Below are 22,882 nucleotides of genomic sequence, written 5' to 3'. Positions count from 1 at the left end.
CATACCAATGTAAGTATTTACTTGCCAGTCTTTCTGAAATTAGAGACGTCAGTGCGGAATGCCTTGGTATACAGCAACCACCTACTGGACTTCAAGGTTAGTTTGTGCTACGTATGCTTATTGATTGGTCTTGCTGAACATTGCTGATATTTGGTCTCACTTATTTAAGATGACTGTCGTCACTTAAAATACATGAGATTATCCCATCACAAAACTTTGTATTTTTTCCCAATGACACTCATGAAAACATCATGTGCTTGACCACTTGCTACCAGGAAAGCACATAACAATTGGATACTGATATCTTAAGCTATAACGATCAAATCCATTTAGAATTTATTAAAGATACAGAAGCAATCTTCTATACATACAGTATATTTTAATAAATACAAATATATTATATATAAATAAAATTTGACATTGGTCCTCCCTCTACAACATCCTGCAAACCTGGTTGGTTTGACAAATTAAACAAATGGTGACGTTAAAGGAAAGGGGATGACATAGTTCCATGTATAAAATAAAGTGATGTGCAAACGGATAGAAAACTGGTCGAAGGAGGAGACAAGCTATGGGTGCATTTGCTATCATACTCCCATTGGTTTTGATGTTCTCTTCTTCTTTCTTTCTACCTGTGATTCACTCTTTTTCCCCACTTTGTAAATTACGGAAAACATTTAATTTCAATGGTATGCACATGGAGGGCGATGTTGTTCTTGGTGGACTGTTTAAGGTCCACTACTCATCCATCTTTCCTGAGCTTTCCTTCACCTCTGAGCCTAATCAGCCGAGGTGCCAAGGGTGAGTTGCACACATTCACACCATCGAATTGTGTCATTTATTCTTCCTTAACCTAGGTATTTAAGAGAGGTGTGATGTTAAAGGAACTGCTCAGTACATGACATGTATAAAGTATGAATTAAAAGTGTGTTAAAATGCATTTACTCATTTTTACAGATGGTTCAAAGTAACAAATGCCTGCCTGTTTGGTGTATGTTTTACCAGGTTCTCATACATGGATGATGATGATGAGGGATATGTATAATTTGCTTTCTGTTGATGGTGTCATTCTGTGTGTTAGCTTTGATATTCAAGGATTCAGGCATGCTCACACCATGGCATTTGCTATAAATGAGATCAACAAAAACCCCAACCTGCTACCTAATGTTACTGTGGGATACAGTCTTTATGACAACTGTGCCACACTTGGAATAGCATTACGTGCTTCTCTGTCACTGGCCAGTGGTCAAGAGGAGCAGATTCTTTTGGATGAGACTTGTGTGGGGTCCAATCCAGTCTTGGGGATTGTTGGTGATTCATATTCAACTTTTACTATTGCCACGTCTGATGTGATAGGTTTATTCCAATTGCCCATTGTAAGTTTGATATATTCTCTCTTTTTCAACATGCCAACTGAGGATATTTTCATGTGCTCTATTTTAATAAATATTGTAGATTTAGTGTCTTGAATGATTTACCAGCCTGAATGAAAATGAAAACCGGCTTGTGCGTTCACTTTTCTTCCGCAGGTGAGTTACTATGCCACATGTCCATGCCTGAGTGATCGAAAACGCTTTCCATCCTTCTTTAGAACAATTCCAAGTGATACTTTCCAGGTACATTGAAGCAGCAAAGCACAGACTTTGGTACAGATTTACTTGCATTGCATAAGGGCTTTATGTTTATTTAGGGAATTTATGTGGATTTGATGAGGCATCTATTATTTGTTTTTATGCCAAACATTGAACTATATATATAAATTCCATTATTCTATCACTATAATCAGGTGCGTGCTATGATCCAGATTCTAAACCACTTCAGCTGGACTTGGGTAGGCCTTCTGGTCAGTGATGATGACTATGGACTTCATGCTGCCCGCTCCTTCCAGTCAGACTTGGCACAGTCTGGTCAAGGCTGTCTGGCCTACACAGAGATTCTGCCCTGGGACAATGACCCTATGGAAAATAGAAGGATTGTGAATTTGATTAAAACATCCACAGCCCGTGTGGTCATTGTTTTTGCACATGAGATTCACATGATTCACCTTATGGAAGAGGTTAGAAAAATTCATATGAAAAAATCGATAAATAATAATAAAAAGTGTGTTATATTTTGTACAATAAATGATAGAATTTCTGCTGTCACAAAAAAAAGAAAATCAACAACATGCCAGAGGTTTAAACTTTCCTCTAATGTTGTGATTAAACTAAAATCTAAATGCTCATTTACTTGTATAATACTCAGTTGCATGTCAATGTGAATTATCATTTTCACTATGGTGAAATTTTAAGGTTGTGAGGCAAAATGTGACCGGCCGGCAGTGGATGGCAAGTGAAGCCTGGACAGCATCCACTGTGCTCCAGACCCCGCATCTCATGCCTTACTTGGGTGGCACACTGGGAATCGCCATCCGTCGAGGAGAAATACCAGGGCTCAGGGAATTCCTCCTACAAATACGTCCTGACCAAAACTACAACAAAAGCTATGGAAATAGCATAGTAATGACCCTTGTCTTTGTTTCAGCACTCAAATTTCAAATTCATGTCATTTTAAAAAATTTAGATTTTGTTCCCCAGGTGAAGCAGTTCTGGGAGTACACATTTCAGTGCACAATTGGACCCGCTCCGGCAGGTTGGATTGAAGCGGAGGGAAAATTATGCACTGGGCAGGAAGATCTAGAGAGTGCAGGGACAGAGTTATTGGATACATCAGAGCTCAGGCCAGACTACAATGTGTACAAGGCTGTGTATGCTTTGGCGTATGCCCTGGATGATATGCTGCGCTGTGTGCCAGGAACAGGGCCTTTTAGTGGTCACAGCTGTGCCAGTTTACAAAGAATGGAGCCTTGGCAGGTGAGATACAAGTTTAGTATTCATAAAACCTGCATTACACCATAATTTACTACAAAATTTGGAGTTTGAAATCACAGAAAGTTCTTAAATAAAACACAGTAAAGAATAATGTCAGGCATAAAAACACTTTTACAACTTCCATTCAAATGCAAAAGTTGTAATATGTTTTGATAGTGATGCAGTGACTTGCTAATAATGTTTACTCTTTAAATTGTTTGTTGTACTGTTTTTCTTTGTGTTTTCCCATTTGTAGCTTGTTCATTATTTACAAAAGGTCAACTTCACCACGTCATTTGGTGATATTGTTTCATTTAATGAAAATGGTGATGTCTTGCCAATCTATGATATCATGAACTGGCAGTGGCTCCCTGATGTCAAAACTAAAGTTCATGGTGTGGGAGAGGTTAAGAGGTCACACTCCAAAGGAGAAGAACTCACAATTGATGAAAACAAAATATTCTGGAACTTCGAACCTAAAGAGGTAATTTATTTTGAAACCTTTCCCTTTTAGGCCTAATGAAAGTCATTATAGCAGTCTTCTAGAATTAAAGACACTTTTTCCCAACACAGCCACCTCGCTCAGTATGCAGTGAGAGCTGTGCTCCAGGTACTCGCATGGCAAGAAAGAAAGGGGAAACTGAGTGCTGTTTCGACTGTGTCCCTTGTTCTGAGGGAAAAATCAGCAATGAGACTGGTTGGTGTTTATGTTCAATATTTTTGAGACATGTTGAATATGAAGGGCAATAACTCACTTGTTTCCCTAGACTCTATGGAATGCACCAGTTGTCCAGAGGACTATTGGTCAAACGCCCGCCATGACCGCTGTGTTCCTAAGAAAACTGAGTTTCTCTCTTATCATGAGCCGTTGGGTATCTGCTTGACAAGCACATCGTTGCTGGGCGCATTTCTCTGTGCTGTCGTCCTGATAATCTTCATCCATCATCGCAGCACACCCATGGTACGAGCCAACAATTCCGAACTCAGTTTCCTCCTCCTAGTGTCACTTAAACTATGTTTCCTGTGTTCACTGCTGTTTATCGGCCGCCCCAGACTATGGACGTGCAAATTGAGACATGCAGGATTTGGCATAATCTTTGTGCTTTGTGTCTCATGTATTCTGGTGAAAACTATGGTGGTTCTTGCCGTGTTCAAGGCCTCCAAGCCAGGAGGTGGCGCTGTTATCAAGTGGTTTGGTGCCATGCAACAGAGAGGGACAGTCCTGGGTCTAACATCTGTTCAAGCAGCAATTTGCACTGCTTGGCTTGTAACTTACCCACCAACACCTCATAAAAACACTCTTTATCACAATGACAAAATAGTTTATGAGTGTGTAGTCGGGTCCAAAGTTGGGTTTGCAGTATTACTTGGCTATATTGGCTTTCTGGCAATCCTCAGCTTCCTGCTAGCATTTCTGGCAAGGAATCTTCCTGACAACTTCAATGAGGCCAAACTCATCACTTTCAGTTTGCTTATTTTCTGTGCTGTGTGGGGGGCCTTTGTCCCTGCCTATGTTAACTCACCAGGGAAATATGCAGATGCAGTGGAAGTATTTGCCATCCTTTGCTCCAGTTTTGGTCTTTTGGTAGCACTGTTTGGACCCAAATGTTACATAATCCTGCTGAGACCAGAGAGGAACACAAAGAAAGCAATCATGGGGAGAGGTGCTACAAAGTCATAAAACACTGTAGAGACAAAGAGTCTGTTCAAAAACACACCAAACTGACATGACAAAACAATAAAGGGTCACCTTTTCTTGTCATGGCAGTAGTCCGTCTTAGATATTTTTAGATGCAAACACCTATTTTTAACTGAGTCCAGGGTGTGTTGGCAGTATATGAAGAAATTAGGCCTGTATTCATTTCTTCCAAGCCAACTTTTCCTGCTCTTCAGTACACAAGCCAACTTTTGCTGCTCTTCAGTACACTATCTGATCATACAGCACTGCAGTTTAGAGGAAATAACCCCAAAATGAATCATGGTGCCACATGAATGAAAATGTTCTACCATAAAATCCATAATTTGCACAGAAATCTAGTTACAAAACAACACATAAGGTCAGATCTCATCACAATCCTCAAGGTTTCTCCATTACCCATGTAAGTCCCCACTGTTAAAAACAGCCATGTCAAAATCACCCTCAACATTCATCTTTTTATGTAGCTGCAATAATAGATCCCAAGGATGGACATCCAGTGTTTTTAATACATTATTATTATGAACTGTAATGGTTAAATATGATTAAATTAATATGCTGCTACATTATATTTCATGCCTTCTGATGTTTTAATATTATCACTGCTATATCAAAGATGCTGATAGAAAATGTTCATAGGAGACACTTAGGCTTCTCCACAGTAGAATACATGGTCACATTGTGGTGTCAGTACCTCAGTCTATAACAAATTACAGTTGGTCAAATTGTGATATGCATCTATTTGTGTCCTATTCTATTACATACCATGGATTGTTAGTTAAGACCTAGTATGTCAGTGTGATGAATTGTATCTTTTTGCCAAAATGCAAAGTCACACCTTCAATCTTTCCATATTCCAAAATGTCTTTGTGGCAAAAGAAGTGTTCACAAAACATAAAATGCTTTGATGTTTGATTATACAGTGTAATAAGTGAGGCAACTTTTGAAAAGGAATAGTCATGCCATCTCCATAAATCATCATGTAGACTCTTTTTTTAAACACTGATATAGTTCAAACAACAATTTATTTCTGGAAATTAAAAAAACACTCAGTAAGGCAGCATATTGTATAATTTTCAACTTTATTTATTTACTTATTCTATATTATCAGCATCTTGTGAAATGACTTGTTTGATAAAACAACACAGTTGACATTCAAAAAAAATAAAAAAAATATGACTTTTAATCAACTTAAAGAAGACACCTGAATTTGCACGGATGCTTTATAAAGTCTCTACTGAAAGTTACTGTCCTATTTATTGTAACTTCAGATGTCTTAGGATTGATATTTGTTCATTAAATGTTTCTTGGTGTTCTTCTCTGGCTTGAACAATATGATGAAACACTTTGGAGCAAATATGCAAAGTATGAGTCCAAAACTGGAGGCAAGAATGGCAAATATCTCCACAGCCACAGTGAACTTTCCAGGAGAGCTGACATAAGCTGGGATAAACGTGATCCAGACTGCACAGAATATGAGCATGCTAAAGGTGATGAGCTTGGCTTCATTAAAATTATCAGGTAGTTTACGGGCTAGGACAGCTAACACAAAGCAAAAGATGGCTAATAGACCTATGTAGCCAAGCACAGCCCAAAATCCGATAGCTGAGCCTAGTGCACACTCCAGGATGACCCTCTCCTTGTATATGGTAAGGTTTTTCATTGGGAAAGGGGGACTAAGAATCAACCAAATAGTGCATATTAATACTTGAATAAAAGTGAAAAACACAACGGTCATTCTTTGCTGTGGAGGCCCAAACCATTTCATCACATTACTACCTGGTAGTGTAGCTCTGAAGGCCATTAACACAACTATAGTTTTCCCAAGAACACAAGAGATGCAGAGGACAAAGGTGATGCCGAACGCTGTGTGTCTCAGCATGCAGGACCACTCAGAGGGCGCTCCAATGAACGCTAATGAACACAAGAAACACAAAGTCAGGGAAAAGAGCAGCAAGAAGCTCAGCTCAGAGTTGTTGGCCCTGACAATTGGAGTTTTTCTATGACGAAGGAATACAGCTGCTATTGTGATGGCAAGACAGGCTCCACCGACTGAGAATGCAGCCAGGACAATTCCTAGGACCTCGTTGAAGGAAAGAAACTCTACAGGCTTGGGGAAACAAGTGTTTCGCTCTGAATTAGGCCAGAACTCCCTCAAGCAGGGGAAACAATCAGAGGAATCTGAAAGAATAGATCAGAAAGGGCTTTTAGAGGTCATATATATTGAAGTTGCAGATATGTATCAGAAAAGAAACGCACCTGTAGCATTGCTTATCTCTCCCTCAGGACATGGTATACAATCATAACAGCAGATGGGCTTTCCTTTCTGCAGCACTTTACGAGTTCCTGGTGGACAGCTGTCAGTGCACATAGACACAGGCACCTAGATATACGGACATAAACACATATTCAGGTTTTATGGACAGCTTTTATAAGGATTGATCACATTTTTTTTTACGTCTGGCTTAAAATACTAAACATCTATAGATATGCATTATTGGCAAAATCTTTTTCATAATGGCTGTGAGGAAATACATTCAGTGTAAATGTTGGGGAACAAAATCTACACTATTTCTTTGAAGACAATTAGACAGAAAAAATGGGCTTCAGCAGCCTCAGCTATAAAAGTCAAATGGTAATCTTAAAAAATGTATATATTTAGAGTCCAAATAATCTCTATTATTACTCTTGCTTTGTTGCAGTTCAGCATGGCGACTCATTCTTGGAAAGCAGAATTTCATTCTGAAATTTATTTTAATTTGCCCAAAGTTTTTCTCTTTCGCAGACTGCTTAAGCATAATATTATCCAAACTTTTGACAGCACAAAAAGAGGACTGGGAGTTAATTCCATATCTCTTACACAGATACAAGTACAGTAGTAGACCTCTTCACAGCCATTAAGGCCACAAGAAACGGAAATCCCTTTCAGATCCCCTTAGTTGAATAGAAGTGTCAGTTTAATTATTTTGGGCTCTTGCTTACTTGTGTGCCACCCTCCACCCAGGTGAGGTCCTTGTTGATGTGGAACTCCTTGCCCACCGGCAGTGATGCATTGTAGTGTCCTACCGTCACTAACTCAATGCTGCCACTTTGACTTCTCTGCCAGTTAACCAGCTCATATATGGCCACAGGATCCCCATTGACATCAAATGACACATGGTAACCATTTTGAATGAAATCAACTTTCTTCAGCTGATTAAGAACCTGTGAGAATGAAGTCCAGTAAGACAGTGATGGAGGGAAAAGAAATAAAGTTAATTAAAATATTTACCTTACTAAATGAATGTATGTAACAGCAGGGAAAAAAAGCACATTGGGGCTGTACTTATTTGTTTTTACTGACCTCTTGTGACTCTATTCTGCTGAATTTGTCACACTGAGCTGTCGTATTTGTGTTCCAACACACTGTGTCATGAATAGCATGAGCTATGGCATAGGCAGCCTTGTATACCATGTTAGTGACTCGGAGCTGAGAGGTGTCAGTGTACGGGCTCTGAAGGGTGTGTATGTCTTCAGTCCCAGCACACACACTCTCACCTTCAGATGTAGCTAAAAAAAATCACACGGAAAAAGAGTGAGATGATTTTTAGCCATGACATATATATTCATATTCATATGGAATACATAATATGCCATCATTTTATTTTTTATTATTATTTTTACTTTCTCCCACACTCTGTTACCCATAAAGCAAAATTGATGTACAAACATTCTTAATTTGTGACACATTTCAAAGCACTGTGATGTAGTCATGCTTCCCTTGTCATTTAATTTAAATGACTGTTCTCCCTCCAAGAAGACATCAAATATGTTTAAATTTTCATTTAATGCCAACCTGTCTTGACCTGTTTTAACACTTATAATACTTTAGAAATCTGCAAGGGTAACTTGCAGATTTTATAAGCAATACTCACGGTCAAGGTAAATAAACAGCTGCTAATGCAACGAGCATAATTTACTTGTTAAGTTTCTTTAATTGAATTCTTTATCACATACAAACAGACACATACATAGAGAGCACAGTGTATCAAAGTCAATTCCATACCTTGTCTAAAAAAAAGCTGATTCTCATCTTTCTTCAAATATTAAAATAAAATTAATTTTGCCTGCTGTATTGCCAGCTTTTTATTTTAGTAAAACCAAGCATTTCAGGCCTTAATTTTTCATTGCAATAGAATTAAGATGATGTCTTCTATTAAGTGTAATGACATTGGTAGGAATTAAACAAATGCTCTTGGTAAGATTTGAGTTTTGCGGTGGGAAATCACTCATTATAAACCCTCATTTCCACAAACTGTTATTGTCACATGCTTTACTGTAGAAGCTCAACTGAGACAACCAAAAAAATGAAAAAATAAATTGCAGGAACAAAACTGTGTCACTAATGTTAAAGTGGTAAGTCAGCAAAACTTTCTCACTTTTTCCCAGTTTGCAGTTGAATGTATCTTCCCAGAACTCAGTAAGCATGGGAGAGGCAGCAACTTCTGTGGGAGAGAGATCCAGCAAGAAGTCTCTGAAGCCTGGGATGACAGATTGCTGAATTCCGAATCCAATGGCTCCGGCACAGAAGCTGAACCTCAGCATGTCCGGGTCTGTTACCCAGGACTCACTGCCTATCCACTGGCGAGGGGGAGAAGGCTTGAGAGACAGCTCTTCCAGCAGGATCCTCAGGTCTCCAGAGGCAACAAATGCCACAACAACAACAGCTGTTGACCTGGAGAAACAAAATAGTGAATTATTTTTTACATCTATAAACATCTATTTAAAATGTTTTGAGATATTTCACAGAAATAATGTGATCCTTGAGTATATGGGGTCTGTTTAATGTACAGTATTGTTATTACCGAGTATTTTCACAACATAACGAATATGTGATGGATAAACATGATAAGAAAATGATAAATTGCCTATTTTTTCCATCTTATATTTGGCTACAGTTGTTATTTTTGAGGGGGGCGGGGGGCAGTTGTGACAGAGACACCTGCGGATAACGTCAGCCACTCTCTGGATCTTGCTTCGTGGGTTGGTCCGGTAGAAAGACTCAGAATACTCCACACAGATGCCCTCCTTCCGCGCTGCGTCCAGGAAAGACGCCATGCCATTGTTGCCATAGTCCGAATCAGACCGGACAGCTCCAATCCAAGTCCACCCGAAGTGTTTGACCAGCTTGGCCAGCGCGTCAGCCTGGAATTGGTCACTGGGGATGGTTCTGAAGAAATTTGGGTACTGCTGCTTATCGGACAGGCATTCGCACGTGGCAAAGTGGCTCACCTACCCAAAACAGTGTTCTTATTTAACTGAGTGGACATTAAAATAGATTTGTCTTCAATCAAAAACATTGAAATTTTAAGTATGTACTTGCGGAATGGCAAAGGAGCTGATTACGCGCGACATGCTGATGGAAGGCGTGGACCCAGACTCTCCAATAATAGCCACTGCCATACCGGATTGCGAGCATTTTTCGCTGGTACTAAACACTTGGTCAAGACCGTTTGCCAGCTGGAATGCCACGTGCACTGCCACAGGCACTGAAGCGCACGAGTCATGGATCTGGTAACCGAGCTTGATGCCCGGCAGCAGCTCCGTGCTGTTGTTTATCTCCTCAATGGCGAAGACCATTGCGCGCGAGAAGCGCAGTTCACGGGAGTCCAAGCTGCACACAGACACTCGTGTCACTGTTGAAATGTAGGCCTATACATTATCCAGGAATATTTACAATTATAGTAGAAACATACATTTAAGGATAATTGCTATTCATAGTTGGGGATTATAAACCATCGTTACAATCTGTTAATCAAAATTCAACACTTAGGATAGAAGTCATTTGAATATACAGACCAGTCAACTAAATCCAACGTATTTAAGCATGTTTGAATCAAGTAAAAACAAGCTATGTTTTTTAGTCAATGTGCAGAAAAAGCAAACATTTTATGACACAAAAATATTCATTAGGCACAGATTTAAGCACATGTTGAAAATCCACAACATATTCCTCCTCACACAAACATCTTCTCCCTCTCACTAACCTCCCTGTGCACCTCAGTGGCTCTGGCAGGCTGGTGTAGTTATGCTTCACTGTGTGCATGTAGTAATGTATGGAGAAAACACCCCCAATAATGTAGTCACCATCCATTGAGAAGGCAGGAGGACGAGTGACACCCTGAAGCTGACATTTCACAGATGCGGCCCCGGTGCTGACCTCCGGAGCAGCCCTTTCTTTCAGATCTTTCTCAGAACTAATAGAGACTAGAGCTGAATTCAGTCTAGTCAAACCCAGATACATGATCAGGCCAATTAAGAGAGTTGGGACCTCCATATCTCAGGTGTCTGTATGTGGGCACGCTTATCATGTGTTTCCACCGATTTATATAGATTTTAAAACAAAGGCTCACCTCCTTTTACTTTACGTCATCTGACATCACAGAGAAAATGCGCTTTGGCTGAATGTATAATGTAATCTTCTTAAAGTGCCCCTGTTTCTTTTCTCCTCTTGTTATCTTGCTACTACTCTAAATACTAAATATCTTTTTATTACAGTTAAGCCTCACAAGTGCATCAAGGGTTTCTTATATGCTGTAATATCTCATCTGTGGTGTAAAGTTATTACACTGAGCTAGGTAGAAACCATTGAATAAAAAGTATAGTATATCAAAATTTGAAGAAGTACTGTGTACTGAGATAACTTTGATGGATGTTAAAGTGAGTTAACCAAACATCTGAAGTAAATAATCTTGAAAAGCTACATCAAAGATGTCCTTTTATGGCCGATATTCTAATTTTCTGGTAATTTAAGAAGTTGGTGAAAATTAATTAATTATTAATCATTAATGCATGCTTAGCATAGACTCCAAGTGATTCAAAATAAAATGTGTATGCACATTGGTAAGGTATAAACTGAGCAACTAAACAAAAATCTAGTGAGGTAGCCTGCTTTGTATGAATTATGTGCACATTGACTTTCTGGAGACTCCCTCTGCCCCCACCTAGTGGATATATCATCATAGTCCAAGTCTGAGCATAGAGGATCAATGTTTAGACCTGACCACTCTGTCGAGGGGAACATTTATAATTCTTGTAAAGAAGAGGTAACATGCAAAGCTGTCACCAAATCAACCGATGGTTGAGGTTAAAGCTGCAGCAACAAGTTTGTGAAGTCGTTCTAGGCAGTAGAGTTCTATTTTTCTGAGAAAATACTCCAGTGTTAAACAAGGCACTTAGTACAGATGCCACTTCACTATGTTTCCAGCAAGAAGAAAAACATCTTGACTTCAATGATATTTTCAGCAAGTTCTTTTATTTCACACAAAGACTCATAGTGTTAGCATAATTGCATATATTATGCTGTATTTCTTTGATCTTGTTTATTTGTCACGTCCACTGTCACACTTCTAGAGTGAATTGACTTTCCTTTGGACAAAAATTATTTTAAAAGCAACAGTGACTTATTATGAACTTCACATTGACTTTGGCAAACAAAACATTAAAAGTGATGAGCAGAATATGCAAAACACAAATGATGAAAGCATGACATTGTGCGTCTATATAGAACTGATCTGACATGTGTTTCCCCTGCCCTAACATGACAGCCCATGCCCTGATGGGTGTGATACTATGACGAAAAAAAACAAAAGAAATGACATATCACTGCATATAAAGTTTAAGCACTTGTGTATGAAGGCTAGAAACAGGTGTATGGAAGGAGGGCAGTTATGGGGGCATTTTTAGACAATTATTTGTACTTGTATGTCTACCTGATCTCGCTTTTGCACTGCTGTTTCTTCTTTTGCTTTTCAGAATCTTACTCATCTTGTGAATTAAGGAGACAATTTGATCTCAATGGGATGCACAAGCCGGGTGATGTGATTTTAGGTGGGCTGTTTGAAGTCCACTACACCTCTGTCTTCCCTGAACTGACATTCACCTCGGAGCCGAGTCAGCCCAGCTGCCAAGGGTAAGTCTCACACCCAGACAGTAAACTTATGAACTGATATTATTACTATATATTTTTCAACTGTGACATTTTATGTGCTTTTATGTAGTTTTGACCCTTCAGGGTTCAGGCATGCCATGACCATGGCCTTTGCTATTGATGAGATCAACAAAAACTCCAACCTGCTTCCAAATTTGACTCTGGGATACAGTCTGTATGATAACTGTGCCACACTTGTAGTTGGGTTCAGTGCTGCCTTGTCTTTGGTCAGCGGTAGAGAAGAACAGTTCATGATTCAGGAAAACTGTTTGGGGACCCCTCCAGTCCTGGGGATTGTGGGTGATTCCTTCTCTACATTTTCTATTGCCACTTCTGATGTGATCGGTTTATTCAAATTGCCCATGGTAAGTTGCCTTCCTTCATTTTGGCTGTGCTTTAGATCAGTATAGGATTTCAAAATTGTAAAACGATTTAAAGGGACATAACCACTGAATTTCCACCTTAGATTCTATGAAAAAAACTTGAATGAATGTTTCCACTGACTTGCATCAAAGGTGAAACCTGTGCCTACTGTATGTATGTTCCTTTATAGGTGAGTTATTTTGCTACATGTTCCTGCTTGAGTGATCGGAAACGGTTTCCATCCTTCTTCAGAACAATACCAAATGATGCTTTCCAGGTAAAACTCTTTTATACAGAAAAAAACACCAAAACCTGTTTTTATAGAAAGTTTACAGCTTAAAACTTACCGTGAAAAATCAATCAGTAACACTATTCCAACCTGTACACTAATTTCCACCTTTGTATTCATTAAGGTGCAAGCTATGATACAGATCCTCAAACGATTTGGCTGGACCTGGGCAGGCCTGCTTGTCAGTGATGATGACTATGGACTCCATGTTGCTCGAGCCTTTCAGTCAGACTTAGCTCAGTCTGGTGGAGGTTGTCTGGCCTACTCAAAGATTTTGCCATGGGGCGACAAGCCAACAGAACTGAAGAGGATTGTGGAAGTGATGAAGAAATCCACAGCTCGTGTGGTCATTGTGTTTGCCCATCAAATCCACATGATTCAACTAATGGAAGAGGTATCTATCTATCTATCTATCTATCTATCTTAACATAAATTCAAAGGACTGCTAAAAGAAACTACTTCAAACTTAATTGGAAAACAAAAATATTGTTCAGTAACTTAAGTTAAGATTTGAGTGACAACCTGACTTAGATTGATCAGCTCCTTAACTGAATAATACATACATGAGGTTTATTATTTATTTTTTTATTTATATTGTTTCGTAATGAAGTCCTTTAAGAATACCATATTTACCCAATTTTTGTCTGAAAAAATATACATTTTTCACAAAATGTCATTAAAAGGTGGTAAAGCAAAAGGTGAAAGGCCTGCAGTGGCTGGCAAGTGAAGCTTGGGCATCAGCTGCTGTGCTCCAGACACCCCGTCTCATGCCGTATCTGGGAGGCACACTGGGGATTGCCATTCGACGAGGAGATATACCAGGGCTAAGGGAATTCCTCTCACAAATACGTCCTGAATTTAATGACATTAATTGGGATGAAAATAGTATGGTAAGATTGTAGAATTTCAATCAGATCAATGATCACTATAATAAAATGTAAATAATTTTAATATGTTTTAATTTTGTTTCAGGTAAGGCAGTTTTGGGAATACACTTTCCAGTGTAGATTTTCTCCACCTCCAGTTTGGGCTGAAGCTGGGGGAGCACTATGCACTGGAAATGAAGACTTACAGAAAGCTAAGACTGAATTTTTGGACGTTTCAAACCTCAGGCCAGAGTACAATATATATAAAGCAGTGTATTCTCTGGCTTATGCCCTTGATGACATGCTGCGTTGTGTGCCTGGGACAGGGCCTTTCAGTAGGCCCAGCTGTGCTGCTCTGCAGAGACTTGAAGCATGGCAGGTATGATATCAATATTATCAATTTACACTTCATCTTACAATGTTGTTTCTGTTGAGGTGTACCAAAATACGTTTTGGGACAATAGATCAATCGACCAATTCTTTTTTAATAATAAAGCAACATATCATAATAAAAAAAAATGTCTTGACACTTTACAAAAAGAGCAAATCCAGACCATTTTTTTATGGTTGTTTTTTAGAAATTGATAGACAAAGAGACAGACAGAGACAGGGATAAATGGGAGGACAGAAGGAAAGTCATCAAATAGACAGAAACACAGACAGAAACACAGACGGGAGACATCAATAAACAAGTAAACAGAGTTTAATGACTCGTGATTTGGAAACTGTGTCCAACAATGTGAAAAATATAATCAACGTGCAGTCAAGTATTGTGAAGCTAACATAATGCCTTCCAGTCGCTAAAAAGCACATGAAATTAATGTTTTTGAAAATAAATAAAATGAAGAAAGGTTAAAAGTGAAAATCTAAAATATTAATTCCTTTCTTACTGTAACAATACACCAAATGAAAACAGTACATTAGGCCTGGAAGTGCTATAGGCACAGGACCTAATTCAGAGAATCAATCTGATAAAAGATGTGAACGCACATGGCAACTCAAGAACTATGAAATTTATAAATATCACAGTCTTTTCTGCATTGTATCCTTTTTTAGCTCATGTATTACTTGGAAAAGGTCAACTTCACCACACCATTTGGTGATCAAGTGTCATTTGATGAGAATGGTAATGCCTTGCCGATCTATGACATAATGAACTGGTTGTGGCTCCCTGATGGAACAACAAAGCTGCAGACTGTTGGTGTTGTTATAAAGTCGGCCTTCAAAGGAGAAAAGCTCACGCTTCATGAAGACCAAATCTTCTGGAACTTTGACTCCAAACAGGTTTTTTAAATTATTTTTTTATTTCCCTTCCTATTGTATGACGCCTAATAATAGAACCACCAATGAGTTCCCATGATAACACTTACAATATCTATAGCCACCACAGTCAGTGTGCAGTGAGAGCTGTCAACCAGGTACCCGCATAACCAGGAAAAAGGGGCAGCCCATTTGCTGTTTTGACTGTGTCCCTTGTTCTGAAGGAAAGTATAGCAATGGAACAGGTCAGTATTTTTATATCATTCTCTTGTCAAATTGTGGATTTTTTGTTTTGTTTTCATGAGTCTTCAAATTGTTGGTGCCAAGGTGATTTAAACAAAAATCAGAAGCGGACCTTTACAGAATCAAAGTACATTTCCTGGTATGAGTGGGCCATCCAACCAAACTGACATTGTTCAGAGGTTGATAGGTTGACAATTTCTTTGAAATTGCAAAGGAAACTACTTGGATAGCGTAAATCTGCGTCATTGCTCACAAACATTTATAGAATTTAGTAAAGACTAAAACTACAAACAATTAAAAGTCAAATTTGGAACTCACGGTTAAAATTTGAAAGAAAAAAAAACACAAACAAATAAAACCTTTTTTCCTTAGACTCCATGGAGTGCACCAGTTGTCCAGAGGACTTCTGGTCGAGCCCAAAACATGACCGATGTGTGCCTAAGAAGACAGAGTTTCTCTCTTTTCATGAGCCGTTGGGTATCTGCTTGACAACTGCCTCATTGCTGGGCACATTTCTCTGTTCTGTCGTCCTGGTAATCTTCATCCATCATCGCAGCACACCCATGGTACGAGCCAACAATGCAGAACTGAGTTTCCTCCTCCTAGTGTCACTTAAACTATGTTTTCTGTGTTCACTTTTGTTTATTGGCCGCCCCAGATTATGGACGTGCAAGTTGAGACATGCAACATTTGGCATAATCTTTGTGCTTTGTGTCTCATGTATTCTGGTGAAAACTATGGTGGTTCTTGCTGTGTTCAAAGCCTCCAAACCAGGAGGTGGAGCTGTTCTCAAGTGGTTTGGTACCATGCAACAGAGAGGGACAGTCCTGGTTCTTACTTCTATTCAGGCAGTAATTTGCACCGTCTGGATTGTCATCTCCTCACCATCTCCACATAAAAACACCAAATACTACAATGACAAGATAGTGTATGAATGTGTTGTTGGGTCCACCATTGGCTTTGTTGTCTTATTGGGTTACATTGGCTTTCTGGCAATCATCAGCTTCCTGCTTGCATTTCTGGCAAGGAATCTTCCTGACAACTTCAATGAGGCCAAACTCATCACTTTCAGTATGCTTATTTTCTGTGCTGTGTGGGTGGCCTTTGTCCCTGCTTATGTCAACTCACCAGGCAAATATGCAGATGCAGTGGAAATATTTGCCATTCTGGCCTCCAGTTTTGGTCTGTTGGTGGCACTGTTTGGACCCAAATGTTACATAATCCTGCTGAGACCAGAGTGGAACACAAAGAAAGCAATCATGGGGAGAGCAAACACCAATTTGTCAAAGTAGCAACTGTTAAACTTTCATGTGGTCTGAACCAGTGTGTATGTTGCATTTATTCAGTAGAAATCTCCCTGAAGTCAGTTTTGCTGCTTTCAACTGTCTACTTTGTCTAATCAGAAATAAAGCATACTCTTGTTTTATTCAGATCTATGACCTGTTTATCTCAAGTCAGTTGAAACAGTAACCACCAGCCTTAAATAAGTCACACATTAAACATAAATATTCACAACATATAACAAATACATAGCTAATACAACAATTAAGGCCTTTCAAGGTGTTTTTTAATTTCAAGACAACAAGAACCATCAATTTTAGGGATCATTCATGCTGAAAGCTTTGGTATTGACAGGATTTAAAGCTCCAACTATCTTACTAAGCTAACACTAGCATTATCGCTAGCCTAGCTAGCCAGCAGGAGACATGCAATAATATAATATTCTGGGTAAAGATAATATTATATAAGACCACCTTTGTCCAAATTGACTCTCACTACAACTTTAGTCCTACAGGACAGCTACAACAAGCTAGCTTTGCACCATCTCTATAAAAAAGCAAAACCTGTATCTGAAATAAGGAAACTTAGACCCTGTTCAACAATGGACATTGAAGCATTCCCTGAACTTAGTTTTGAAAAAAGTGATTTACTTGATGTTAATCTATTTGTTTTGGGTGTTTAAAAAAAAGAATGCGCTTTTCCAATTTTTTCTTTGACATCATCTATTACCATCTATATCTATTACTTTCCAGGCAGTTTCTCAAGCTAAAGAAAGAAAGAAGTGGCAACCTTTGGTGTTGAAAAAGTGAAGCCAATATGGAAGAGGAAAAAGCTACAGTTCCCTGAGTGTCCACTTGAGGCAGGCTCCAAAAACCAAAGAATCTGCATTACATCTCCATCTTGAAATGCCCATTTTTTAATGGGAGAATAAAAACATGTTTGCAGCCTGGTTAAAAAAGCAGTTTTTTGGTCAAAAACTCACTTCTTTATTTGTATTAAAAAACTTTGCTGTGTGATAAATTTTTTTGTAATAAATTGGTTTTATTTGACTAAGGCTAAGAGCTGAACACACATTAGCATAATTCATCATTTGTGGTTGAGTTGACTGACAGGTGAGCATGTTTTAGTGGTTTGCCAGGTGGCTTTAGGCCCTCCTCAATTCTACCTGTTTGCCACAGCACACAATTTGTTGTGTGTTTTAATGTCCTGCCCCCATATCCAACACCCAGATGGCTGGTGTTATAAGGAATTGAACAATAAAGGATAGTGTGCATTGGGATTAAATGCCCTGCATATAAAGGTAACTCTGTCTGAAGAAGGGAACCAGTTGTAAAGGGAGGAGGACAGATATGGGAGCTTGTCTTAACACATATTTTTTTATCTTGGTTTATTTGTCCCTCTTCTCCTTCCACTCTGTATCTAACGCTTTTTCTTTAACTTGTAAATTACAGCGAAAGTTTCAACTTAATGAATTGCACATGCCTGGAGATGTGGTTCTTGGTGGGCTGTTTGAAGTGCACTATTCCTCTGTTTTCCCTGAGTGGACTTACACCTCAGAGCCGCAATGGCCCATCTGCAAAGGGTAGGTTTCACAAACATAGCAGACGGAAAGCATCTGTGTTAATTGTGTTGTTTGATTATTGTATCAATATAAGGACAGTGCTGTAAAACGTGTTTAAAGTATAACATTGAAATTGTAATATGTTATCATCATAGTGCTTTGTGATAAATATCCAGCTAGTTCTTGCAATATTTACTTTAAATACTCTGGTTATTATTATTTATTTATTTCTGTTTTTAATCTTTATACTGTGTGTGTTAGGATTGACACTCTAGGGTTCAGGCATGCAATGACCATGGCCTTTGCTATTGATGAGATCAACAGGAGCTCCGATCTGTTACCTAATGTGACTCTAGGATACAGTCTGTATGACAACTGTGTTGCACTTATCATTGGATTCAGTGGTGCATTATCACTTGCCAGTGGCAGAGAAGAACACTATGTGTTTGAGGAGAACTGCTTAGGGACCCCTCCAGTCATGGGGATAGTTGGTGATTCTGCCTCTACATTTTCCATTGCCACTTCCAATGTGCTGGGTTTATTCAAAATGCCTATTGTAAGTTTTTCTATCATTGTTTTTGTTTTTTAAGTATGTTTATTTGATGTCTAAAATCAATGCAGTATTTTGAAGTGAGATATTCTTAATATATGATTATCTTAAATGGATGTGAAAAACTGTATGTTCCTTTATAGGTGAGTTATTTTTCCACTTGTTCCTGCCTTAGTCATCGGCAACGGTTCCCATCCTTCTTTAGAACAATCCCAAGTGATGCTTTCCAGGTGAATCCTTTTTACCGCAATGAGAATTGTAATATTTGTCAGTTTCATTCAGAGTAAGCTTGTAGAAACTGACATGACAAATAACATGAGACAAATTTTACTCAATCTTTTTTTCACATGTATGATTTTAGTGTGAAGGATACGTATTCAGTTATATTAAATTAATAATTTATGTGTATCACCACAATTTCTGTTTATTGTGTATGTCATTTAAATGAGTTTACTGGTCTAATACAATATGTTTTATTAGGTGCGTGCAATGATACAGATTCTGCAACACTTCAGCTGGACTTGGGTCGGCCTGCTAGTCAGTGATGATGACTATGGACTCCATGTTGCGCGATCCTTCCAATCTGATCTGATTCAATCCAGTGGAGGATGTCTCGCCTACTTAGAAGTTTTGCCCCAGGACAGTGACCTAACTAAACTTAGCAGGATTGTTGATGTGATGAAGACATCCACAGCCCGTGTGGTTATGGTTTTTGCAAACGAGTTTCACATGATACATCTTATGGCAGAGGTTAGAATTAAAATACTTTACTATTTAAAATACTACGTGTAAGAAAAATAAAATGATTAACAATTTAATTAAAATTGTTGTGCAATTATGAGGACTAATCCAATGCAGTTGAAATAATTATAACAAACTTGAATAATTAGAGTAAATGTATCAAGAAAGGAAAGTTACAAAAAACTATGGAAGCCAGTTGTGAATTTCACAACTTTGTGCACTTTCAGGGAGCAAAAAAAAAAACAATACCCATGAAAAGTAAGATATGGTATGACATTTTTGATAAGTGACTGCTCCTTTACATTTCAATAGACTCTTTTAATATCTGTCCTAATGTCTCTAAACTCTAAATAATGCTACACACAGGTGATTAGGCAGAATGTGACAGGCCTACAGTGGATAGCAAGTGAAGCCTGGACAACATCTACTGTGCTTCAGACACCTGAACTCATGCCGTACCTGAAGGGCACGCTCGGCATTGCCATCCGTCGAGGGGAAATACCAGGACTGAAGGAGTTTTTGATACAAATACATCCTGACAAAGTTAACAATGGCAGCTCTGGAACAAGCATGGTGGGAGTTCACTTTAACAATTTGGTTTAAAATAAAAAGTTATTGATAAACTTAAACAATTATTTTTATTATATCTGTTAATACAAATTAATTTTATGATATACTTCATTTCAGGTGAGGCAGTTTTGGGAATCCACATTTCGGTGTAAATTTGCTTCACCGGGTTGGCTGAAAGCTGGGGAAACACTCTGCAATGGAAAGGAAGACATACGAAATGTTGAGAGCGATTTTTTGGATGTTTCAAACCTCAGGCCTGAGTACAATATTTACAAAGCTGTGTATTCACTAGCGTATGCCCTTGATGATGTGATGAAGTGTGAGCCAGGGAGAGGGCCTTTCAGTGGGCACAGCTGTGCCAATTTGCAAACTTTGGAGCCATGGCAGGTGTGATATCACTTTAAACTCTACCTTTGTTTTCACTGATAGATGCTCAATAATTAGTTACTATGTTTTGTGTTTTGTTTTATTTATTTATTTTGTATAGAAATATAGAGATAGAATGAAAAGATAAAAATAAATGACAAGTTGTACATCACTGAATAGTGGGATAAACCTTTGTTTAGTTTCAGTCCTTAATACTCCCTTTGTTTCCCTTTTTCATTTGTAGCTTGTTCATTATTTACAAAAGGTCAACTTCACCACATCATTTGGTGATCAAGTTTCATTTGATGAGAATGGAGATGCCCTACCAATCTATGATGTCATCAACTGGCTGTGGCTCCCTGATGGAAAAATTAAAGTTCAAAATGTGGGTGATGTTAAGTGGTCTGATTTTAAAGGTGAAGTTCTTAAAATTGATGAAGACAAAATCTTCTGGAACTTTATACCAAAGAAGGTAATTTCTGATTATACAGATAAAATATAAGCTTACAAACTGCAAATATTAGCCAGATTGAGGAATATATATTCACAAATGTATTTTTTCCACACAGCCACCTCAGTCAGTATGTAGTGAGAGCTGTCCTCCAGGTACCCGCATGGCCAGAAAGAAAGGGGAAGCTGAATGCTGTTACGACTGTGTCCCTTGTTCTGAGGGGGAAATCAGCAATACAACTGGTGGGTTTTCATGCTTAATATTTTTGTTTATTTTCTTTTAGAAAATTGTTCTTCTTACAAAACAATTAACCTCACTAACTTCCCAAATTTGTCAGACTCCATGGAGTGCACCAGTTGTCCAGAGGACTTCTGGTCCAGCCCAAAGCATGACATCTGTGTGCCTAAGAAGACAGAGTTTCTCTCTTTTCATGAGCCGTTGGGTATCTGCTTGACAACTGCCTCATTGCTGGGCACAGTTCTCTGTTCTGTCGTCCTGGTAATCTTCATCCATCATCGCAGCACACCCATGGTACGAGCCAACAATGCAGAACTGAGTTTCCTCCTCCTAGTGTCACTTAAACTATGTTTCCTGTGTTCACTGCTGTTTATCGGCCGCCCCAGATTATGGACGTGCAAGTTGAGACATGCAGCATTTGGCATAATCTTTGTGCTTTGTGTCTCATGTATTCTGATGAAAACTATGGTGGTTCTTGCCGTGTTCAAAGCCTCCAAGCCAGGAGGTGGAGCTGTTCTCAAGTGGTTTGGTGCCAAGCAACAGAGAGGGACAGTCCTGGTTCTTACTTCTATTCAGGCAGTAATTTGCACTGTCTGGATTGTCATCTCCTCACCATCTCCACATAAAAACACCAAATACTACAATGACAAGATAGTGTATGAATGTGTTGTTGGGTCCACCATTGGCTTTGTTGTCTTATTGGGTTACATTGGCTTTCTGGCAATCATCAGCTTCCTGCTTGCATTTCTGGCAAGGAATCTTCCTGACAACTTCAATGAGGCCAAACTCATCACTTTCAGTATGCTTATTTTCTGTGCTGTGTGGGTGGCCTTTGTCCCTGCTTATGTCAACTCACCAGGCAAATATGCAGATGCAGTGGAAATATTTGCCATCCTGGCCTCCAGTTTTGGCCTGTTAGTGGCACTGTTTGGACCAAAATGTTACATAATCCTGCTGAGACCAGAGAGGAACACAAAAAAAGCGATCATGGGGAGAGAAACCACCAATTTCTCAAAGTAGCATCTCTTAAACTTTCATGTGGTCTGAACCAGTTTGTATGTTGCATTTGTTCAGTAGAAATCTCCCTGAAGTCAGTTTTGCTGCTTACAACTGTGTACTTTGTCTAATCAGAAATAAAGCATATTTGTGTGTTATTCAGATCTATGACTTGTAAATATGTACATGAAAGAAAGATCATCACATGAGTTCCTTGCGGAAAGCTCACATTTCAAAAAAATTTTCACTCATGCACTCTTGAAAATTTCCTGAAAATTTCCAGACAGCCTGAAAACGAACTTCAAAAGACTTAGTTACAGTAATAATGTTACTCGCCCACTCTGCTTCCTGGTTCACTTTAATTGGATAGACTTCACAACAAAACAGCACCCACCGTACACCCCCAAGCCTACAAAGACCACCTCCAACAACACAAAGATGCCCTCTTCCACACCTGATCCATCTACTACTCTCAACTCATACCAGTCTGGCTCCAGAAGCCCCAAAGCATTATTCTCCACAATAAACAAACTTCTCAACCATCTGGACTGTTCCTATTCCTTCACAGCAACAAATACACCTCCTTTCTGTCAT

The 22,882-nt window shown here is 38.8% G+C and overlaps 3 protein-coding genes and 1 pseudogene across 3 annotated transcripts; 3 read left to right on the top strand and 1 right to left on the bottom strand.

Moving 5' to 3' along the window:
* The first annotated feature begins 676 nt into the window (after window positions 1-676).
* LOC132979883 (extracellular calcium-sensing receptor-like) lies at window positions 677-4,530 on the top strand. Its single transcript, XM_061045714.1, has 9 exons — window positions 677-801; window positions 1,082-1,376; window positions 1,530-1,616; window positions 1,787-2,056; window positions 2,292-2,498; window positions 2,577-2,852; window positions 3,106-3,333; window positions 3,423-3,546; window positions 3,617-4,530. The coding sequence occupies exons 1-9, from the start codon at window positions 692-694 to the stop codon at window positions 4,528-4,530; spliced, it is 2,511 nt and encodes an 836-aa protein (XP_060901697.1). The 5' UTR covers window positions 677-691.
* A 1,123-nt stretch (window positions 4,531-5,653) lies between these two features.
* Window positions 5,654-10,852, bottom strand: LOC132980550 (extracellular calcium-sensing receptor-like). Its single transcript, XM_061046752.1, has 8 exons — window positions 10,572-10,852; window positions 9,904-10,198; window positions 9,527-9,816; window positions 8,964-9,259; window positions 7,889-8,094; window positions 7,528-7,749; window positions 6,805-6,928; window positions 5,654-6,726 (listed from the first exon to the last, which is right to left on the bottom strand). Exons 1-8 carry the CDS (start codon window positions 10,826-10,828, stop codon window positions 5,822-5,824), a joined length of 2,595 nt encoding a protein of 864 aa, XP_060902735.1. The 5' UTR covers window positions 10,829-10,852; the 3' UTR covers window positions 5,654-5,821.
* A 1,427-nt stretch (window positions 10,853-12,279) lies between these two features.
* LOC132980545 (extracellular calcium-sensing receptor-like) lies at window positions 12,280-16,902 on the top strand. The gene is made up of 9 exons (XM_061046749.1): window positions 12,280-12,496; window positions 12,585-12,879; window positions 13,068-13,154; window positions 13,291-13,560; window positions 13,850-14,056; window positions 14,139-14,411; window positions 15,089-15,316; window positions 15,414-15,537; window positions 15,908-16,902. The coding sequence occupies exons 1-9, from the start codon at window positions 12,387-12,389 to the stop codon at window positions 16,825-16,827; spliced, it is 2,514 nt and encodes an 837-aa protein (XP_060902732.1). The 5' UTR covers window positions 12,280-12,386; the 3' UTR covers window positions 16,828-16,902.
* Window positions 16,903-18,249: 1,347 nt separating this feature from the next.
* On the top strand, window positions 18,250-22,450 carry LOC132980548 (extracellular calcium-sensing receptor-like; annotated as a pseudogene).
* Window positions 22,451-22,882: the final 432 nt, after the last annotated feature.

The sequence above is a fragment of the Labrus mixtus genome, chromosome 9, assembly GCF_963584025.1.
Source record: "Labrus mixtus chromosome 9, fLabMix1.1, whole genome shotgun sequence".
NCBI classification, from domain to species: domain Eukaryota; kingdom Metazoa; phylum Chordata; class Actinopteri; order Labriformes; family Labridae; genus Labrus; species Labrus mixtus.
Note: the sequence above shows the minus strand (reverse complement) of the source record. Positions and strands in the feature narration are given on the sequence as shown.

Bases quoted from the DNA above. Each gene is read 5' to 3' on its own strand.
- LOC132979883 (XM_061045714.1), top strand. From the start codon at position 692: ATGCACATGGAGGGCGATGTTGTTCTTGGTGGACTGTTTAAGGTCCAC. The intron at 1,617-1,786 runs GTACATTGAAGC...CACTATAATCAG, and splicing joins TTCCAAGTGATACTTTCCAG to GTGCGTGCTATGATCCAGAT. The intron at 2,057-2,291 runs GTTAGAAAAATT...TGAAATTTTAAG, and splicing joins TGATTCACCTTATGGAAGAG to GTTGTGAGGCAAAATGTGAC.
- LOC132980545 (XM_061046749.1), top strand. From the start codon at position 12,387: ATGCACAAGCCGGGTGATGTGATTTTAGGTGGGCTGTTTGAAGTCCAC. The intron at 13,561-13,849 runs GTATCTATCTAT...TGTCATTAAAAG, and splicing joins TGATTCAACTAATGGAAGAG to GTGGTAAAGCAAAAGGTGAA. The intron at 14,057-14,138 runs GTAAGATTGTAG...ATTTTGTTTCAG, and splicing joins ATTGGGATGAAAATAGTATG to GTAAGGCAGTTTTGGGAATA.
- LOC132980550 (XM_061046752.1), bottom strand. From the start codon at position 10,828: ATGTATCTGGGTTTGACTAGACTGAATTCAGCTCTAGTCTCTATTAGT. The intron at 9,817-9,903 runs GTACATACTTAA...TGTTTTGGGTAG, and splicing joins GCTCCTTTGCCATTCCGCAA to GTGAGCCACTTTGCCACGTG. The intron at 8,095-8,963 runs GTGAGAAAGTTT...GATTTTTTTTAG, and splicing joins CAACTGCAAACTGGGAAAAA to CTACATCTGAAGGTGAGAGT.